Below are 17,902 nucleotides of genomic sequence, written 5' to 3'. Positions count from 1 at the left end.
ATGCTCTTCCTTGCAGCGACGCCGTCATTGGCGCCGAGGTGTACTCCACGGAGCCATGGAATCTAGTTGGCGAGGATGAGGAGATGGGCTACTTCTTCTCGCACCGAACGCACCAGCGGAAGAAGTCCGCCTACATGAGCCGCCGCGCGGGTTCCGGCACCTGGTTTCCTGAAAGGAAGAATCCGGTGATCGAAGAAATAAACGGTCGTGTTATTGGGTACAAACAGATGCTATGCTTTTGCCTCTCTGAGGAGGATAGCGATCGACCTAACAAGAAGAGGAAGAAAAGCACCGGGTGGGTCATGTACGAATACGAGCTTCCTTCTGGCACAACCCGGCCGGTATGGATTTCAAAATTTTATTTCTTAAAATTTGTTTTTATCCTTACCTTCTTTTCTTCATGCAGTTGAATAAATAATTACTGGATAATGTTTGCCTGCAGCATATTGAACCAGTGCTGTGTTTGATTAAGAAGAGTGCTCAGGCGATTTCGTCCCGCAGAAAAAGATCTCGGGATCAAAAACCGAGTCTTGGCTTCCCTGCAGAGGTTTCAGACACTAAACTGGCCGGTTCTACCGCGGACATCCACATTGACGCCGCTGACTTCGCGAATATGGTGTGTTCTTCGACGGCTTCTAGAGACATCTACGCCGCCGACTTCGCGAATATGGTGTGTTCTCCGACGGCTTTGATCACTTCGGAGAAGTGCAGCAGTGAATACCAAATACCGACGCCGATATCAATTGTGGCACCAGTGCCGACGAGTTCTACTAGAGACATTTACGCCGCCGCCGACATCGAGTGCAGCACGGGGTGTGTCATGACGACGCCGGCATTGCCTCCGGCACCATCCACGGAGGCAGCATTGCCGCTCGAATCCTCTGCGGAACATGAATTCGTCGATGACGGCTACGACTTTGAGGCCTTTCTGGATGCCACTTTGTCGAAAGATTTAGACGAGAAAGAAGGTAGCATCGACGAGAATTCACTCGAGCACGCCAAGTCGGGCGACGTCGGCCCCGCCAATAATACCACCGGCGGAAGTAGTTGGAATCCGACGGGCTCGGAAACTGGGGATCAGCTCAACAATGTCGATAGCACTAATCCGCCTACTTGCGATGGTGAAGAAGGAGGAGGAGGAGTCTTTGGTTCCATGACCTCAATTATCGATCCTTTAGAATGGAACGGCTGGCAGAACTCTCCTTGTTGGAGTGACGGATTCTGATAGAATGATTAATAGAGTTATCCATCGGCTGTATATCTATGGACTTTACTTGCATTCATATTGTTGTAAATCTGTTTGTTAATTAGTTTGTCAAGATTAATTTGTGACAAAGTAATAAATCAGACAACAATTTTTGGATCGTGCTGTTATAAAATCATTTGTTCAATTTAACGTTACCTTGTATATATATATATATATATATCACCAGAATTTAACGTTACCTGAAGCAATCTTGTTAGATAAAAAAAAAAACTTGTCTTCTTTATGCATGCATGTCGCTTAATTTATCTACCTAGATATTGGGTTAGGGAATTAATTAACTAACACTGTGCCTTAGCCCGAATCACACCGTACCTAACCAAATTCCTCCAATTTATTTCTTCAAAATTAAATACTCGTTCCATTTAACTAACTAACTAACTAACAAATATATGCTAATTCTTCTATCATTGATACTAGTACTATAAAATATCTCCTGCGATTTTTCATTTCACGCCCTACATAGCATGTTTATTTTAATTCACTAAATCATGCACGTACAAAATTACTCCAATGACAAATAAACATATAATATAGGATGCAAAATGATTTTTTTCTTATGGACGTAAACGACCAAAATGCATCAATCAATTTGAATACGTACTTATTATAATATTTATTAGTGAATTTTATGAATCACATCCTATAGCTTATTTATTTTATAATTCACATTTAGTGAGAATGATATTTATAATGATTTATCTATATTACCTAATTTCATATATGGGGCTAAACATCTATCAATCAATATATTATCTCGCATATTATATTTCAAATATATTCTAAGTCAAGCTGACTCAAACTCAACTGGGCTCAACTCATTTAGAGCTGGAGTCAAGCTCTTAGCTCACGAGCCTTGCAACCTGGCGAAGTTTCCTTGACAGCCTTATTTATAATCTATCAGAAAGATGAAAAGGTACGTAGAACAACCGGCTACTAAAAAAGCCCATGACACGATCCTTTGTTAAGCTCAAACATTTCTTAAATAACCAAACATATGTTACATATCAGTTGTTCTTTCCAATATAGTTCTTATATATATACACACACACTAATTAAGTTTCCATCTGCAAGCTATGCCCTTCTTGACCAGTCTCATTTCCGATCAACAATGAGAAAATTCTCCTTTGATTATATATATATATATATATATATATATAGCTTCCTTTTTAAACAAGCAACATGTGGTAATATGGCTTTTCATTAAAGCCAACCTAATCGTTCGGATATATAGTCGTCTTAAAAGAAATTACACTAATGAGACTAGAAAAAAACTAGGGACCCGTTCAAACGTGACATGATGGTTGATTGTTTCCAATCACTAGATATCTACATAAGGAGGTCATTACTAGTTATAATTCGCATCAAGTTCATCTTCCGTAGAGCTTTTCTCAATGGCAATCTCAAAAGGTCCATCTCTCTCTCTCTATATATATATGTATATAAATTCTACTGCAATTAATGTTTATATCTGTTTATTGACATGTTTGCTTTCACATTTAATCAGTTGGTGTCTGCTATGGAATGCTTGGTGACAACCTTCCTCGACCCAGCGAAGTTATAAATCTCTACAAATCTAAGGGCGTTACAGCAATGAGGATTTACGATCCAAACGCCGATGCTCTCAACGCCCTACGGGGCACCGGCATCCAACTCATCGTCGGCGTCCCCAACGACCAACTTGGGAATCTCGGGTCCGCATCCGGCGCCGCTGCGTGGTTGAACAAGAACGTCATAGCCTACCCCGACGTTTCCTTCCGGTACATCGCCGTCGGCAACGAGGTCGTCACCGAGTACGCCCATTTCATACTCCCCGCCATGAAGAACGTCTACGCCGCGCTCTCGTCGGCGGGGCTACAAGACAAGATCAAGGTTTCAACGGCAGTCGCCCAAAGCGTTCTTGGATCATCGTATCCCCCCTCGAACGGTGATTTCTCTTCCGAGGCGAAGGCGTACATGGGACCGATAGTGCAATTCCTGGCCAGCCACGGTGCACCGCTACTAGCAAACGTGTATCCCTACTTCTCCTACGTTGGAAATCCCAAAGATATTAGCCTCGGATACGCCTTGTTCACCTCACCTGGCACCGTTGTCCAAGATGGTCGGTTTGGCTATCAGAATCTCTTCGACGCAATTCTCGACGCCATCTACGCGGCGTTGGAGCGGGCCGGCGGCGCGAACGTCGAGGTCGTCGTCTCGGAATCTGGGTGGCCATCGGCCGGTGGCACGGCGGCGACGGTCGGCAACGCGCGAACTTACAATCAAAATTTGATCAATCATGTGGGTCAGGGGACACCCAGGAGGTCCGGAAAGGCAATACAAACCTACATATTTGCTATGTTTAATGAGAACCAGAAAACGCCGCCGGGAATAGAGAACAACTTTGGGCTGTTCTATCCCAACAAGCAGCCTGTCTACCAGATCAACTTTCGTTGAGAATTAGAGAAGGATTGCAGATGGAATAAAGTCCTCAACAGGCTACGCCATGATAATGATATAACTAAGTTAAACAGCTACACTATAAAGCTTCATAAATAAATGTCACCAGCTGGTGTGCCTCAATATTTAAGACATACTAATAAAAATCTCGGTTCGTATGCAGTTGTCTGATATGAGTGTTTCTCCCTTAGTTTTTTTAATAAAAGGTTAACAGTTTCACTGTAATCTAAATTATAGAGCAAAAAATTTGATGATATTTTAATAAATATCTTTAAATCTAATTATTTCGATAAACTTTAAATTAATTTTAATATTATAACTTTAAAAAAATATATAGTTTGTAGACCTTAAGTTGGAGTTTTTTTTTTTTAAATATTTTTAAGTCATAATATTTAAATAAATTTTAAGTCTCAGATGAAATTGTAGAGAGTTTTTGTGAGAAAGATATGAACATAAGTAAAATATAATTAATTTTTCGGACTTAATTGATCATATCATATGAATTAAACTTTCTGGACCTAACAAATATATAATTATTTTTCTACAGCCTACATAGCATGTTTATTTTAATTCACACCTATGTTTTCACTAAATATCATGCACATTCAAAATTACTCGGATGACAAATAAACTGTAATATAGAATGTAAAATGAAAGTTTCTTTTATGGACGTAAACGACCAGCTGAGAGCCTGAGATAGTCCTCGTTTAAAAAGGAATTCCCGTATAATAATTCCAACAACTAGATCGACTAGAAAAGTGTAAGATGTACTTAATTATATCATTGGACTTTTACAAATCGTATCCTATAGTTTATCTATTTTATAATTTATATTTTATTTTTTATCTTTTTTATAATTCTCGTTTAATATCGTTAATCTATACGGTACTAAAAAATAATATTATATTATAAAATAATTTATAAATACTTAAATTACTCGTGTCATTCTCGTCATATTTTACTCTTCTTAAAAAATAGGAAGAAAAAATAGAAAATAATGATCATAAGAAATAGGAGAATCGAGGAAGACGAGAAAAGGCGGTGGAACGGTAGAAAAGGTATGCGGAGAGACGGCGGAGAATGTAGAATATGAGAGGGAATGGTAAGGATAGTTTAATATCTTAGTCGATGTTAAGAATTATAAAAATAAATAAATAGTAGAGTTATAAAATCTATAAAAATAATTAACAAGATAATTCTATTTCCTAACACCGATGGATGTTAACGAGATAATATGGACGGAAAGATCTTTTCTAAGGAATCAATTACTTTTAATAAAATTCATCAATTAATTAATCGTGTGTGTGTGAGTTGGTAAATGAAACAATGGACACCAAGGCATACTTACCTGTCACCATATTCTAATGGGCCAGATCTCTCTATATACATAAGGAGGTCATAATCTTTTCAAACAGAAAGTAAAATTGTATTAAATAACTTGTGGGTTACAAAAGTCTCCACCAAAATTGAAGACTAAGACTAAAATTTGAATAGATTATAAAGAAAAAACTCCATCCCAGGTATACACGAAGTTAAGATTTTTTTTCTTGTTGTAATCAGCTTCTAGATTAGCTTGACAATAGTTATAAGCACCTTTACATTGTTATCATTATCGGTTAGATTTTTAATATTATTAATGACTGAGACGATAGATTAATATAACTATTCAAAATGATGATTATGATGGTTGAGTCTAACTCGAGTTACACATGAATAAAATCTCTTTAAATAGTGTAAATTAGAGATACTTTTGCCATGATCGTTGACTTATAAGGCCCACATCCGTAAGGAGATTAGTTTGTTAGAGAATGAAACCATGCTGCCCCGCAAGGTGGTCATAATTACTCGATATAACATGCATCAACCAATTTGAGTTCATACTTATGATATTTAATCCTATATATATATATACATATATAAGTTTATAGAAACATTTATAATGACCTACTGAGGTTCATAATCCATTGACCTGGCCAAACAGTGGCAACACATTGTGAGCTGGCTGGCAAAAGGCAAGCAGAAAGCTAGTTGGGAGGCTAAAGAAGGAACTCATTTGGACCCTTGGCCTAAGGTCTAAGGAGCTTTTGATATTATTGTTTGTGATAGCCAAAGGAGTGACTTGACTCGATATAAACAACAACAGTTGGATTTCATCTATTTTCAATAAATAAAAAAACCTCAAACATTTCTTAAATTTAAAAAAAAAATGGAAAAATTCTGATTAATATCTTCATTATTCTTTTCCTCTGTGGATAACCAAAGATATTAATCAGTAGGTCTTTTCAGTATATTATATTATAAGTTCTATCCATGCCTTCTTGACCAGTACTCTCATATCCTATCTACAATACGAAAATTCTCCTCTGGTTCTCTCTCTCTTTCTATATATATATCTTCCTTTTCAAACAAGCAACATGTGCCAATATGGCTTTTGATTAATGCCAACTTAATTGTTCGGATAAGACAATGACATATAACGATTGCAACAATGAGACTAGGAAAAAGTATTGATGCATACAAACAATGAAACTAGCTAGCTAAGGACCCGTTCAAACGTGAGGCCATTACTAGTTATAATTCGCATCAAGTACATCTTTCATAGAGCTTTTCTCAATGTTTGCTTTATAGTTTATACTCGCGTTGATGAATGTGTATAGCAGTAACTGCTACTAATTGACGTTTATTTACTAAACGATGCTATAGAATGCTTGGCGACGATAGCCTTCCATCTCTGACCTAGTAAAGCTAACAGATATTTGAGGACTATTTTACTCCTGAAAGACCTCCATTTTTTTTAGTCCATAGTTCATTAATAATATCTAAGAGTTAACAACTTACAAAGCATAGTACAATGAGAGATAATAAGAAAAGTTCTGGATTAGTCTACAACAGACAACACACCAAAACAAAAGTATTAAACCTAGCAACTCAAGAGATATGAAAATAGTGTCATACTTTACTGTACTAATGATGTATTATTAGATAAAATATGAAGCCATGGACCCCAACTAGTTAGACTTTAATATGCATCACAACCTAACTTTCATACCAAGAATTATTCCATTGATGCCGAACACCAAAAATTATGCACTATTTTGACTTTCTATTTTAAAAAGACTAGAAAACTAAGATTAAGATTTGATGTAAATCAACCTCGTATTATTTATGGTCTACTCTATTTTGTTTCGAGCAAGATCAATGTTTTATTTTTACTTGCATAATCACCATGTACGTTCTACTGAAAGATGAGATCTTATCTCAAGACCTCTATATAAGGTCATTAGACTCATTCATAGCAGTATATCTTTCTAAATGGCAATCCCAACATCTCTCTCTCTTTCTCTCTCATGATATATGATGTGTTTGCATGTTTATTTTATACTCCTATTTGCAATTACTGCCACCGACGCTTATTTTCTACATCATGCAGGAGATATATAGACAGGGCACGAAATCACACCAATGTTCAAAGAGGATGCTAGCATTTCTTCAACACTTGATCATGTCCACAGACTTCAAGCTCATCAAAGCTTTGGGTTCATAACACTAATCCCAACTCAAAGCACACCATTGTTACTGAGCCAATAATGGAGATCAGAAACAAATATATATTTTCAACGAAGGAGATCACAAGCCAATATATATTTTCAACAGTAACAGGCATTTATTGTAGGAGGAATCTGCTGATTCCCAAACACAGGTCACACTGATAGGCACACACAGGCGCACCATAAACTATTAACTGGATAGAAATAGAAAGCAAGACTACTATAAACCAAGTTTCTAGTAAATATATAAAACAGTAAGTACTAGCAACTACCAACATCCCAGTGTCGGAAGCTACAAAGATATCATCACGTATTATTATTATATATTATCATCATGCCAGGCAATAAGACGATCCCACCTCAACTTGTTCAGCTCTTCTTCTCCTGAGAAGAAAACATAAGAACACCCTTAGAAGAAAGCAAATATTACTAAACAGTAGAGCACGGAAACAGGAAAGTACTCACCCTTAAATGTTCCCTGAGGGTGTTTGCAGCATCTTGGGAGCTAGTCCGGATGCAGGCGGGGCCAGCACAGGCTCCCCCTGGACCGGATTAATTGAATAATTGGTTGATTGCTATTCAGAATCTTCATAAAATTCTTCATCTGACAGCTCATCGAAGGCCCTAACATCAAGCTGGTAGCGAAGGATACCACCAATTCCACCAAAGCCCCTGCAAAACTGAGAGCCCTCTTGAGATTTGTTTGTGACGAACTCAAGGGTGCAACCAAAGCTCTTATACTCATTTGCAAACCACTCCAACAATGAAGTTTTATCTTGTACTTCAAGCTCTGCTGATGTGGCAGAATCCCTGAAGTTGCTCTGATCTGCTTCCTGATCCTTAGTTAAGTGTTTTATGATAGTTTCCCCACTGCTTGCATTTTTAAACACATACCTGTTGATATCCAAATTCTCCCACACAATTAATGTTTCAACAGCACCCATTTCAAGAGTTTTTAAGGTGTCATCAACACCAAAAACATACTTTCCAGTGTCTTGACTGATTTCCTCAAAATACTTTCCAATCAACCGCTTTTCTTGTATGAACTTAACATTCGCTAGGATCTCAGATGACAACTCAATGGCCTGGTTGAAACCATTCTCACCTCCATATGAAACATCAACAACGTTGAGAATTTTCACCTGTAAACGGGAATCAAACATGTCAGACTGGCTCAGCTCCGTCTTAAAATCAGCAGAACCAGCTAAAATCAGCCCAGAAACATTTGGTTGACTTGTGGCAGGATTGATGAAAAACTGAGTAGCAAGTTCAGCCGTCTTCCGCACATAGTTATGGCGTTTCTCCATCCGAAGCCGAGCAAATCGTAACGCTGATTGCCCTCCTCTTCCGTGCTTCTTTGGAAGATCAACAGTGAATTTGTGAAGAACCTCTCTAGTATTGCCACTTAAAGTGCCAAATAGTGTCCCATTCCCATCCATAACAATGAAACCAAATTTGTCATCAGATTCCAGAAGCTCATTAAGTGCCTCAGTGTGAAACTTGTTGTCACAGAGATACAATGATGCATTGATGGGCTTGAATGGCTCAAAATCAAAAGTGACCTTTTTTTCCTTGCCATCTTCAGTAACAATGGTTCCCGTGTAAAGTACTAGTCCGTTGGGAGGAACTTTGTTGTAAAGCTTCAGCCTTTGCTGAGCAGAAGTAATAGCAGCCAATACTGATTGGCGATTGACTCTGCTCTTAATGTTCGAGGCAGTTCCATATTCATCACCCAGCATCTTAGTAACTCGAGAAACTTGATCACGAGGTGGCATAATCAGAGATATCATGCTTGTTCCATTACCTCTTGCAGCTTCTAGTGCCTTGATTAGCTTCTTTACCTTCCATATCTCAATGTTCTTATCAGTTTCATGGCCATCAGCCATTTTGAGTAGATTTTAGTACCTAAAGCAGGAAAATTCAGCAAGTTTTCAAAACAGAAGCAGCTAAACAGAGGAGAAATGTACAAAAGGCCTAATATATTTTGCAGTGCCCCAAGAAACACAAATGTATCACAATCGGGCAGCCAAAAACGACAGCAATAATATAGAAGCACTAACAAATAAGGATGCAAGCCTAATTTACTGATAAAATGTCTTAATTTATTTTCATCACTCCTGACATACATGACAAGCTCTAAATAAATGGCTAATGTCCATAATGGAACTTCTAGTAAATCAGATGAATGCTTAACGACTAGTGACAATCTAGCAAACATGACCTTAGATTGATTCCCATCTAGCAGGGAAGATTTGGATAAATACTGTGGCACTGATATTTGCTGATGAGACAGGTAAAAGAAACAGAAAAGAATAAAAGACAAAATTAACTGAAGTGTGGCGTCAAAACCAGATAACCAGATGATAATCATTAACTGCACCAATACAAAAACCATAGCGAATGTCTTGGTACTTTGGAAGAGTCCAAACAAATGATTAGACATACATGAACCAAACCAAAATTCTTGCAGTAACCAATGACCTAGAAATCATAAAATGCAAGAAGCAACATAAATTCTCAGTATTCATGGTTATAGAATCCACATGCAAATTATCACTCTGAACTGCCATTACAAAATAAAGGCCCAAAAAGAAATTCTAACGAAAAGTCATACAACTCAGATGAAAAAAAGAAACTCGCTGCTAAGTAGATAAATCAATAACCATTAATCGTGTGACAGATAAATCAGGGACGCACAATATAAGCTGATACAGAGTTAATAAAGTGGTGATATATTCTACTTATAGATTATGATGCTGATGATACTTACATGATAAGATCAAACTAAATAAGATATAGACTAACAATAGCTTAGAGAAAATGAATAATAGCCAATATGGTCCTCTCAGATGATCTTAATCTCCCATGAACAAGGTAAGAACTCACTCGCGTGTCATTTTGCAAGAAATTGGCTAATATACAGTGTTACGCCAATAGAAAAAGTATCAAGGATAACAATTATTACTTATTAGAAATAAGAAGTGGCTACAACTAGGGAAGAACGAATCCAAACTATTATAATCAAATTCTACTGAGCAAATTAGATTGAAACAGATCTAAATATTAAGAACGATAAACAAAACAGATCTATATATGCAAATAGCACGGGAAAACGCGATCAAACACCTACCCAGAAATCGAAACTGACCCCTAAACTACACTTGGAAAGAACTCTAGAGATCTAACCTTGGAAATCTGAAGAGAAACCGAAGAGCGATCCGAGATGCAGCCGCTCCACCTGAGAAAGCCAATAAAAAACAATCAGATGAAACCCTACCCTCTCGATCTCCCTCTCTTATATATAGTTCCCACGAATCCTCCTGGAAAACGGAAGTATATTTGGAGATATCCCGATCCAACCATCAATCGGAGTCGGCGTGACGATCGAACGGCTATTAAAATGAATTTAGTAACAGATAGAATTTATCTCCGGTTAACTTCGGGTGCCAATAAAACTACGAAACGTGTGCACGGGACTCGGAGGCACGTGGACGAACCGGGGGAAGAGGGCAGATCAAGCAGCAGACTCCGTTAACGGATTTTGTCTAATTAATTACTTCTATGGCCAATAAAAAATTAATCTAATGGCATAACACTTTACTCAAAGAATCTACTTAAATTTATCTAATCTATATATTATAGGGGTTTTTTTTTTTGCATTTATACCCTCTAAAGTTTCATTTGTTTGTGAAATAACCTTTTAAGCATAAAATTATAAATATAATTATCTAATTATTATTATATAAAGTCTACCTGATAAACATAATTTTTCTCAATATAGTTTTACATCATCATATAATAGTTTTTTATTGATAATATAATATTTATTAATTAAATTGTATAAAGTAATTATATTTGTTTAGTTTATATTAAATATATTAGAACATACATCTCCATATCATTCTCTATTCCAAGGTAATCATTACTTTGTCCTAAACCAAATACTTAAACATGCATAAACTTAAGCATGTACCTAATTTGAATATAAAATTACACATAAAGTTATTTTTAAAGGTTAAAATTTTTTACCTACATTTGTAAGTACTTTTTCTTGTGACTAAGGACATCATAGAATCAACTTCAAACTCAAAATAATTATTATAGAAAAAATTATTTAGTGGTTTAGTGACTTAGCTCAACAACTCAATTTGGTTGATGGCTCGGCGATACAGTTGCTGTAGAGGAAAAGATAGGCTGTGCAACAACTTAAAATAGTATCTTGACAGTTCATAATTTAGAGTAATAGTTTGGCGACATACACAACTTAGAGTTTAAACTAAGCGACTTAATAAATTAGTTAAAGTTTAATGAAAGTCAAGCTCATATCTAGCATTCAAACTCTTAAACGATAAAAAAGAGTTAAATTATTTTACACTATATATTTATGTCCTAAATCACTTTACTCTCCTATACTTCAAAAGGTCTCAAACTAGTCTCTATATTTATAACTAAAGTGCGACTATTAATTTTTTTTTTTAAAATCTAACCGAATATCATGACTATTTTGATAATTTTGTTGCATTATATTAAAATGTGCATATCTTCTCTAACAAACACGATTTAGTCATCTTAATGTCATTCAATTAAGTATAATAAAAAAACTAACGGTTTCACTTTAGTCATAAGTATAGATTGTTCTTATGCCTGCTCGAACAGGAAAGAGTTGGTTTTTCCAACTAAAGTCTGATGGTAGCTTGCTTGCATCTAGCATCTTTGGGGAGAACGCAATAGAAGGATCCTTCCTAATCACAAGAACTCCAAGGCATTGTATAGAATCTGCTGTGGTTGAGGATTAAAGTATTAATTTGTATCTTCCTCGATCAATAATTTGTTTGAAACTTTTAAAGTACAGGAGATAAAGTGATTTTGAGTATAAGTATAGAAGGTAAAATATGTTTAACCCTAAAAAAAAATATCCTTCTTATAAGAGATAGTGGTAAGCTGAAGAAGAGAAGATTTTAAGTAATTGCAAAGGCTCAGTGTTGGGCCATATCTGGGCCTAATTTGCTCACATGGTTTATCAAGCCCACAACCATTTTAGACGCGAAAACGTCACGTGCATCGCACGTTACTTGAGTACCATGGGAGACAAAAAAAAAAAGAGAGGAGGCCTCGGCTCTATAAACCAATCGCCGTCTTCTGACCTTTTTCCTCGGCTTTGCGGGGAGAGAGAGGAAGCAAACGAGGCTTGCGATATGGCGGAAGTGGATGGAACGAAGAACCTGGAAGAGACCCTCAAACCCTTCCATCAACGGGCGTCCGAAGCTGAGGTCGCTCTTCCTCCTTATGCGATTCAAACTATTTCTCTGTGCTTTTCTTATTCCTAATTATTTTCGCTAGTTGATGCTTGATTTGATAAAGAAGGCGCTTTATATGACTTACAAGGGTTTAAGTTGATTGATTAATAGTTATATATATAAATCCAGTATTGCAATTTCATTTTATGACAATATAGGATAGGAGTAAACTGGGTTCTTGTGGATTGCTATGTTGGTTGGAGGTGATTGAATAATGTTTAGAGTAACAGATTTGATGCGAGTATCAAAATCTTAGAAATGCATCTCAGAGCTAAAATGTCAGGTTATTAAAAAAAAAAAAAGGATACTCTTTTTGGAGTAATTCATTTGCTTGTCAACCATTATTAGATTGAATTTATCATTTCTTTGAAGCCCTAATTAATTGAAAACTACTTGCTGTCCATGTGGCTGGAGAAAATTTCTTAATTATGCTTGGACTTAGAAAGAAGCAATCTAATAGGAGTAGATTATTGTTTGGCTGTCAATGGGGTAGGACTTATCATCAATTGATGTGCCCTAGTTCATGAGGTAAGTTTGGCTTAGTTGCAGCTAAGGTCATTACAATTTTTAATAAATACTCGTCGAAACAATAACGCCAACTAAAAGGATATACTCTCTCTGTGCTTATATGTGTGAGCATGAAGTTATCATTTTCTTGAATTAAGGCACGCATGTTGTACAATAAATTTTTTTTGGAGGTGGTATAGCCAGTAACAACCTTGGAAGCAAATAAGTTTTCTATTAGTCATGAAATACCTACATGAAATTTTCAATATGATTAAGGCAAGTTAATTATTTTGTGTTCTGGGCCTCCCTCAGCATTCCTTTTCTGTTATGACTGCAGGATCGCCTAGACAAGTTGGAAGCTTTGCTTGTGAAGAAAGGTAGGTTGCTAACTCTTTCAAGCTTCTATAATATATACGACCTGTACAAGCTTCTATAATATATACTACTTGTACAAATAAGCTTATTGCACAATCTGTCAGGTAATTTGAACAGTGATAGCAATGAAATGTCATCCATCATAGAAGAGTTTCAGTCAAAGTTAGAAATTGCACAAGAGGAGCTTATGTCTGAAAAGGAGAAGGTTGGCCTCATTCTAGAGCTTTACCCTTTTCTCTTTGATAAAGGCTAAAAGCAATTCTCTGTCATTTACTTGTAGGCTTCAAAGGAGATCCAAAAACTCACAGCAGAGAACCTAAAACTTCAATATCGAATTAGTCACCTTATTCGTGCACTAAATGAGGTGGATTCCAAGGTAGCAGATTGCAGAAAAGGTATTTTCTGTTTTCTACTTTTCCCGTATGCTTGTCATTGTTTTGCTATTATTACTGTCTTGAGTCGTTGATTGTCTAACTAACAGTAGTTTAGGGATGTGAGATTGGCTCATAGGCTTGCAAACCTTTCATTGTGTAAGGGTTTAGAGTTATTATAATTAAGATCATTGTACATTTGATGTAAGATCCCATTGCCTGACCTTTCGGACCTTACAACTGATCATTCCCGCTTAACATTTTTTTTGCAATTGCAAACACCAGGATATTCATGTTCGATTGGATATTGATGGATCTCTCTTAGCTTTTCTTTTGTTTGTCAGGAATATTTGCAATAAGACGCCCTAAACTTATCCCAGAATAAACTAGGTCAGACATAACATGGAACATTAGAAATTGATATGAATACTTTGGTCATCCAAATCATTTATTAGTCACGACTTAGGAGTGTAGAGACTAATGCTGATTCAGACAGCTATTGTTAAATGACTAAATCTGGCATAAGATATACTGACAAATATAGTTAGAAGAAATCTACTAATTATGATTGACGCTAAAACCAAAGTGGTTAACAAATTGATTTCTCTTTCGATAATTTGAAGAAGGTCATGACAGAAAAATAGTTTGTTTGGATTAGCCTCCTTGGGAGGATAAAAGTAAGGTCTGTGAAAGTATCTTCATCTGCCTTTATTATGCTGAATTTCTCTTTAAGATTTTATGTATGAGATTCTCTCTTTTACTGATATCTCTCACAACTATTCTTATTGTCTTGCAGAATAAGACAAACTGATACAAACAGTCAGTGATCTGCGAGGAAGTTGGTTGTCTGAATAGTTTTACCTGATGCAAGCTTATTCTTTGTCCTGTCATTAATATTTCTCTGAGAGAGCAATATTGTACCTTATATTGGAAGTAGCTAATACATTCACCCAACATATGCACTTGGAGTATTCAACTTTGGTGATGTAGTAAGCTTCCAAAGTGAATTGGGCCTTCCTATAAACATTTGTGTTAGCAATTATAAATGAGCATATTCCTTCTATATCTGATAAGTCAACAAGGTTGTCTGTCTTTTTCTGAACTTGACGAGGCTTAATCTTTGCTGCTTAGTAAAGTAGAGGAAATATGAAGTATAAACTTGGATGCATAACTCATTGTCGAACAATATGTGAGCCAGGCACAAGCACAAGAAAAATCTTGGAGATACTTGATGTTGGTGTTGTATTGTATAGGAGAAATATTATCAGCTTGCATTTAGATCCTCTCCCAGTGATTTGAGAGGAAAGGAGGGCCAATGATTAAGATTCAAACCAAATAAATAACTAAATAGATTACTGTGGCATAAGCTAAGTATCCATCAACTAAGAAAATAAACAAGGCCACAATTTGTCACAAGGATATTTAATATCATTATTTTTATCTCTGTTCACACAACATTATTATCTCTAATGTTTACTAACAACTATATATTAATTTTATACTTGGTTTTAAAAATAATAATGATAGTAATAATAATAATAATACTTAAGTAGAGTTATAGCTCATAACGATATGAGTTAGAACAAACCATCGAGAACTAAGGAAAGCGCGCAACGATGTCGCTCGTGGCTTACGACTCTTCGTCGGAAGAGGAAGAGGAAGAGGAGGAAGTCGTCGATGAAGCTGAAGCTGAAGCGAAGCCGGCGGACGACTCCGGTTCTTCGCCGACTCCTCTCCCACCTCCACCACCCCAGTCCCAGTGAGTTATCTATCACCTCCTCCTTTCTATACCCGTCTTCCTCTCTCTAACCCTAGCTCGCAGTTTTCCGATCGGTCTTTTTCTAGGGCCTCGATTCACTTTTTTCGTGAGATTTAAAACCTATTCTTGTGTAGGTGCCCTCGGTAGGTGGGCATTTGAATAAGAAACTGTGTGTGTGTGTGGAAAAGTTCGTTAGGGTAACGATGTTAAGATGAATAGATCAAAATGCTTTCTTTGGCAACTAGGGGTAATGGGGATTCGTCCTTGTTTAAGTTACAGATTGCGAGAATGGTTGAATAGGGTTATCTTAGTTTTTTTTATATATATATTTTACTAATCTAGATTTGAAATGATTGATATTATGGAGACAGATATGGAGAAAGAGAATTACATAGTGGGGAAATTCTCTAAGAAGTTGGGAGTAGAGGATTTGCTGTTGTTGTTATGGTTGAAGTTATGAAAAATAAATAAATCTTTATTTGAGAAGTTGATATGAGTGATAGGAAAGTGTTTGGCTCTTCAGACCTTTAGATGCTGAATTCTCAAATAATTTGATTGCCAAATAAAAATGAGTGCATTTTTAACTACTTTACCAAATCATCCTCAGAATTTGACGAGATTCAATTTCATCCTGAAACTATGTATTAGCTACGGTTTGTGAGAGGAATAGAGAGCTGTTAACTTTTATGATACTCGAGGATTTCTTGAGGTTTATCTTTGGGAACCTTCAGGTTGGATCTGCATGACTGGATGTCACCTTACCTTGAAGGAAAATTGTGGTGTCAAATAAAGTATTTTGAAATAATATTTTCAGTGTTCCTAACTGAGAGTAATGTTTAGGTCATCAATGTGCACAACTTTAAATGGTCAGTCTCTCAATCCACTTGGTAATCTATTAGGTGTTTTGGACTCAAAATCTCAAATAGTTCACTATACATGCTTTTCCATGTATACTGTCTGCCCTTTTCCTCTTTCATGAGTAAATTATCAGAAGATTCTAAGCCTTTGAGTTGAAACACTCAATTCTATTAGTTTTCTCTTCCAAGATCTAGCTTCATCACATCAAGATTCAATTTTATCGCACTATGTCACTGGATTAAATCTTCTTTTTCCATAACTTATTTTTTAGTGTTGTCATCTTTGTGGCTTTCACTAAATTGATGCAGGCTTAGCTAGCAAATTGTATATCACTGATACATATATATCATGTCTTTTGTTTCTGTCTTCCTCCTTCCAGGACTTCTCAAGGTTCATCACGTCAACATTTGAATGCTGCATTACGTTTGCCCACACTTCCATTGGATGAACTTCCAGATGCTGCATTTCTTCTTGCTTCACCAACTGTCCCATCTCAGCAGACAATGGGTACTGACCACTCCTCTAGAGTCACTGCTGCTATGGTAGAGAATGCATCACGGAAGAGAGAATCAAATGGTTCTGCTCTGCAAAATCCCCGCAATAAATATCCAAGAGGTCAACTGGCAAATCTGAGAAGTGTTAACACAACGGGTGGCACACTGATTCCACCACAGTTGAGTGGAAGGTTAGTTTGAATGTTTTTAGCTTTCATTTTTCCTGGAAAGACATTATATATCACGTAAGACACAACCTTTGCTGTTAGTGTATTATTTGTTGAGTTCTTCTATATACATGGAGTTCATATGAAGGAAATCAAGATGCTAAATCGCTAAAATACACCTTGGGCAAGTGCAATGTATTCAGTTCTAATGGGTTGGTTAGTGTAAAGATAAAGGTAGGTTATCAAAGTACCATGTTTCTCATAGTCTTCTTTTGTTTGTCGTTGACAGGAGCAACGTGGTAACTGAAGATATAAATAAGCTTTTTGTGAGGAGAAGCAGAGAATCTTCCAGTTAGTAAGGAGAATCATGTTAAGCTGTTCATCAGGCTGCCAAGGACATCATTGACTGTTAGCAATGAAGGGCCAAACTCCTAAGCATGATCCAGAGGATTATTCAGCACAAAGGAAAGAGTCTAAAACCACATCTTGCTAAACTTCTTGTACGGTTAAGAAAAATGTTAGTCTCATTATTTTTCTGTTTTTCTATTGTCACTTATTCTGCTTGTACATCGAACTCTTCTAGGTAATGAATTACTTGTTCGGGGAGATGGAATCGATAAAAGCTCTTTCTCTTGTTTAGGAATAAGATATGAGCTATTTCTCTTGTTCTGGAATAAGACTAATCGAATATGAAAACACAGCTGGAGCAGCCAACATTGCAGTTTGCGATTTATTACAATCTCTCAATGTTGCCTCATTTTTATTATATAGAACATTGTGGTTCAGGACCTTATGAAATCACTCTCTGTACTACTCTGTGAAG

At 36.5% G+C, this 17,902-nt stretch overlaps 4 protein-coding genes across 4 annotated transcripts; 3 read left to right on the top strand and 1 right to left on the bottom strand.

The window, feature by feature from the left end:
- Window positions 1–2,535: 2,535 nt before the first annotated feature.
- Window positions 2,536–3,874, top strand: LOC140765375 (glucan endo-1,3-beta-glucosidase-like). The gene is made up of 2 exons (XM_073104432.1): window positions 2,536–2,674; window positions 2,772–3,874. Exons 1-2 carry the CDS (start codon window positions 2,659–2,661, stop codon window positions 3,698–3,700), a joined length of 945 nt encoding a protein of 314 aa, XP_072960533.1. The 5' UTR covers window positions 2,536–2,658; the 3' UTR covers window positions 3,701–3,874.
- A 3,406-nt stretch (window positions 3,875–7,280) lies between these two features.
- Window positions 7,281–10,577, bottom strand: LOC140765593 (eukaryotic peptide chain release factor subunit 1-3-like). The gene is made up of 3 exons (XM_073104754.1): window positions 10,438–10,577; window positions 7,717–9,156; window positions 7,281–7,635 (listed from the first exon to the last, which is right to left on the bottom strand). Exon 2 carries the CDS (start codon window positions 9,135–9,137, stop codon window positions 7,827–7,829), a length of 1,311 nt encoding a protein of 436 aa, XP_072960855.1. The 5' UTR covers window positions 9,138–9,156; window positions 10,438–10,577; the 3' UTR covers window positions 7,281–7,635; window positions 7,717–7,826.
- Window positions 10,578–12,364: 1,787 nt separating this feature from the next.
- LOC140766066 (uncharacterized) lies at window positions 12,365–14,868 on the top strand. Its single transcript, XM_073105472.1, has 5 exons — window positions 12,365–12,521; window positions 13,393–13,432; window positions 13,535–13,635; window positions 13,711–13,825; window positions 14,598–14,868. The coding sequence occupies exons 1-5, from the start codon at window positions 12,447–12,449 to the stop codon at window positions 14,600–14,602; spliced, it is 336 nt and encodes a 111-aa protein (XP_072961573.1). The 5' UTR covers window positions 12,365–12,446; the 3' UTR covers window positions 14,603–14,868.
- Window positions 14,869–15,361: 493 nt separating this feature from the next.
- LOC140766065 (uncharacterized) lies at window positions 15,362–17,896 on the top strand. The gene is made up of 3 exons (XM_073105471.1): window positions 15,362–15,560; window positions 16,798–17,103; window positions 17,369–17,896. Exons 1-3 carry the CDS (start codon window positions 15,418–15,420, stop codon window positions 17,433–17,435), a joined length of 516 nt encoding a protein of 171 aa, XP_072961572.1. The 5' UTR covers window positions 15,362–15,417; the 3' UTR covers window positions 17,436–17,896.
- Window positions 17,897–17,902: the final 6 nt, after the last annotated feature.

The sequence above is a fragment of the Typha angustifolia genome, chromosome 8 (genome assembly GCF_048772165.1).
Source record: "Typha angustifolia cultivar Huaian chromosome 8, ASM4877216v1, whole genome shotgun sequence".
In the NCBI taxonomy this organism is placed as follows: Eukaryota; Viridiplantae; Streptophyta; class Magnoliopsida; order Poales; family Typhaceae; genus Typha; species Typha angustifolia.
The sequence above is the reverse complement of the archived record's forward strand: the minus strand, read 5'-3'. Positions and strand labels throughout refer to the sequence as shown.

Coding starts and splice junctions, on each gene's coding strand:
- LOC140765593 (XM_073104754.1), bottom strand. CDS start 9,137: ATGGCTGATGGCCATGAAACTGATAAGAACATTGAGATATGGAAGGTA.
- LOC140766066 (XM_073105472.1), top strand. CDS start 12,447: ATGGCGGAAGTGGATGGAACGAAGAACCTGGAAGAGACCCTCAAACCC. Junction 12,522..13,392: donor AACGGGCGTCCGAAGCTGAG/GTCGCTCTTCCT, acceptor TTATGACTGCAG/GATCGCCTAGACAAGTTGGA. Junction 13,433..13,534: donor AGCTTTGCTTGTGAAGAAAG/GTAGGTTGCTAA, acceptor ACAATCTGTCAG/GTAATTTGAACAGTGATAGC.
- LOC140766065 (XM_073105471.1), top strand. CDS start 15,418: ATGTCGCTCGTGGCTTACGACTCTTCGTCGGAAGAGGAAGAGGAAGAG. Junction 15,561..16,797: donor CCTCCACCACCCCAGTCCCA/GTGAGTTATCTA, acceptor TCCTCCTTCCAG/GACTTCTCAAGGTTCATCAC. Junction 17,104..17,368: donor CCACCACAGTTGAGTGGAAG/GTTAGTTTGAAT, acceptor TGTCGTTGACAG/GAGCAACGTGGTAACTGAAG.